We start from the raw sequence: 2,876 nt of genomic DNA, 5'->3' as shown, positions 1-2,876 counted from the left end.
GCCATCTAGCTTTAAGGGCTGCGCACAATGAAAGGAATAAGGAACAGGCAACAAAGAATAAGAATCTCAACCTATCAGAAATCATGTATTGGAATACACAGTTTCTGATAGGTTAAAATTCTTATTCTGTTCCCTGTTTCCTTTCATTGTGCGCAGCCCCTTAAACTAGGGCTGTGTTCGCTTTGGCGTTCACAACGCTTTAAGCGTCGTTTCATCTTTGTTGTTTAATAAATATTAAACAAGAACAATTGCTCACAAGCGTTGTGAGCGGCAAAGCGAACGCAGCGTAAACAGGTAAACAGTTAATTCATACCACTATATTATTAAAGATCAACATCCTTACGGGAGTGTCTTGTAAATATTGAAGTGATTAAGAACTAATTATATTGTACTAATTTTATAATTTATTAATTCAGTAGACGTATTTGTGCATTTATAACTTAACAATACTCGACTTTTCTTTAAAATTGTGATTTCAGTATTATCGTCATAGTTTGATTATCAACAGAGATGATAACTGCGGAGAAAAAATTGTAATTTTTCTGCAATATACAGGATATTATAGCTTTACAACTATGCATATTTATTTATGAAATATTTATATAATAAAAAATCATGAATTTAATAATCTATGAGCCAAATATTTATGTTAATAATAGCAAATTTATACCAATTGTCGGTAATGTCAGCGTTCTTCAATTACCTTCGGGCCCTTGGGGCCTCTTTTATATCACCGAAAATTTGCCCAGGGTTGACGGTCTTTAATAGTAGCCGGTGTTCATACTCGTTGCATCGTGATGGCTAAAGTAGAACTGGCAATCATAAAGGTATCTTTTCATTCTCCGTTTTCAAACAAAACACACAGAGTGTTGCCAATTAAATAGAATTTCTATCAGAGATTTGGAGGTTTTTTCTTTTTATACCGAGATTTTTTGAAGATACAAAAAGTTTAGGAGAATTTCCGGGGTGACTTTTGAAATGGAAAATACCTAGAAAGCCCAAATTAGCTGAAATATAAAAAAAATCACAATATAAGAGATAACTTTTGAATAAACAATAGTACTGCACGCAGCTTCTCAGTTTTAATCATGTGTTAAACTAGAATGAACTGATTAAACTTGTACCTTATGCTATTAAAAAAATGGGTCATTCACAATCGAATGGGAACAGAATAATCGATTCTATTCTTCTCACATTCGATGTGATTGATTAATTTCTCATAACAAATTATAGTCCAATCATAGTCAAAGTAACGATCTCACGTTTTAAAATGCTCGACTGTGATTGGCTGATTTGCTTACGATTACAACTAAAATTTTTGTATGCGATGCCACCTTTAGCAGGTGGCACTAATTATGATGGAAAGTAGTGAAGAAGAAAGTCAAGCTCGTTTTCGAAAAAAATTTCAAAAAAATAAATTAAAATAAACTAAATACTTAAATTCTAGAGATCTTTCACCACTCCCGCTGATTAATTTCATCAACAACCCTCTTTTCTTCGTAAATATTATACTCACCTACAAAAAAACCATTGTAAATTATAGGGTGCAGCTCACTTGGCGCTACAAATGAAGCATTTGACTGACCAATCAGAAGAAAGAAATTTCACTAATTGACCTTGCCTTTCACTAATTGTTATGCCTAAAAATGATTCAAATCTCGAGTTAAAACGTCTATCAGTTAACTTCCTTAGCAAGTACATTTCAATTATTTGTAAGTTGTATTTTATTGTTTTATAGAAATATATATTATTTACACATCAATAACCGTGGAGGCTCATGTTGGCATTTTACTTATAATTTACTTATAATTTATTCTTAGATCCACAAAACTCTATATTTATTTTTATATAATAAGAATTAAAACGGTTTCAAGTTTAATGAATTTCTTTGATATTTTGATATTTATTTAATTAAGAAAAAAATCTAATAATTAATAAATATACTAATACCATAACTACACTTGTAGGTTCTTACGATTTGCAGACATTTAGAGAGCGGAACGAGGAATCTAGCGCAACTAAAGTAGCGTTAAGCAAGTAGCTTTGTAAGATTTTTTTAAATATAATTGGTTCTTGCTCTTAGTTCGCCACTGAACCTAAATGTATAAACCAATCGAATAAAAAAGTATATATACGACAATTATAAAGCTGCTATTTCTGTTGGACGCAAGCCTTCGGATTATCATTCACATACAAATATTTAGCGTGTTACTGCGTTCTAATATCCCCGTAAAATTCATTATACAACAATTATATATGTAAATTAATTATATAATCTCGTGTACAGCTTTACTTATTCATATGATCTTTATCTGCACGGTATATATTAAGTCACAGTTATATCACATTTATGTCATACATAATACTGTCTACTGAGAGTTGCAAGTTACAGTGATTTTATAATCTCGAGTATCGATATCATAATGAGAATCGACATAAAACTTTTACCCCTTGTTCTGCTTACTGTAGTGTTGCTGGAAGCAAGGGTACATGCAGATTTATCATCCCTTTGGAAGATATTATTCAACTATCTGTTTCCTAAGGATCCCGGTATAGTGAGAGTAAGGAGGCTGGAAGAAGTAAAAAAAAAAACAGTGAACAACGTATCTATATTAGATTTCGTAAGTAAGATTGTCTTTTATTATTAATTTGTTTAATTAAAGGTATGCTTGGCATAATAATTTCGTATTTAAAAGATACATTCTAAGCAGGACATTCATGATAATAACAAAATAACGTTGAAATCGTAATTAAAAGTGAATTTTTTCTCGAGTGTCATACATTTCAGGATTGATAATAATGTATTTTACCGATAATTTTTTTATATGATAATATACATAAATATACATATATAAGTATATCTAAATATATATATA

At 30.5% G+C, this 2,876-nt stretch overlaps 1 protein-coding gene across 1 annotated transcript in view; it reads left to right on the top strand.

Annotated features, from left to right (window-relative positions):
* Positions 1 to 2,391: 2,391 nt before the first annotated feature.
* LOC108754423 (lipase 1-like) overlaps positions 2,392 to 2,876 on the top strand; it is a 6,454-nt gene continuing 5,969 nt past the window's right edge. The window contains exon 1 of the mRNA XM_018496687.1: positions 2,392 to 2,621. Within this exon, the coding sequence (XP_018352189.1) occupies positions 2,424 to 2,621 (198 nt within the window). The 5' untranslated portion in view covers positions 2,392 to 2,423. The remainder of the gene's footprint in view (positions 2,622 to 2,876) is intronic.

The sequence above is a fragment of the Trachymyrmex septentrionalis genome, unplaced genomic scaffold (assembly GCF_001594115.1).
Source record: "Trachymyrmex septentrionalis isolate Tsep2-gDNA-1 unplaced genomic scaffold, Tsep1.0 scaffold119, whole genome shotgun sequence".
NCBI lineage: Eukaryota > Metazoa > Arthropoda > Insecta > Hymenoptera > Formicidae > Trachymyrmex > Trachymyrmex septentrionalis.
Note: the sequence above shows the minus strand (reverse complement) of the source record. Positions and strands in the feature narration are given on the sequence as shown.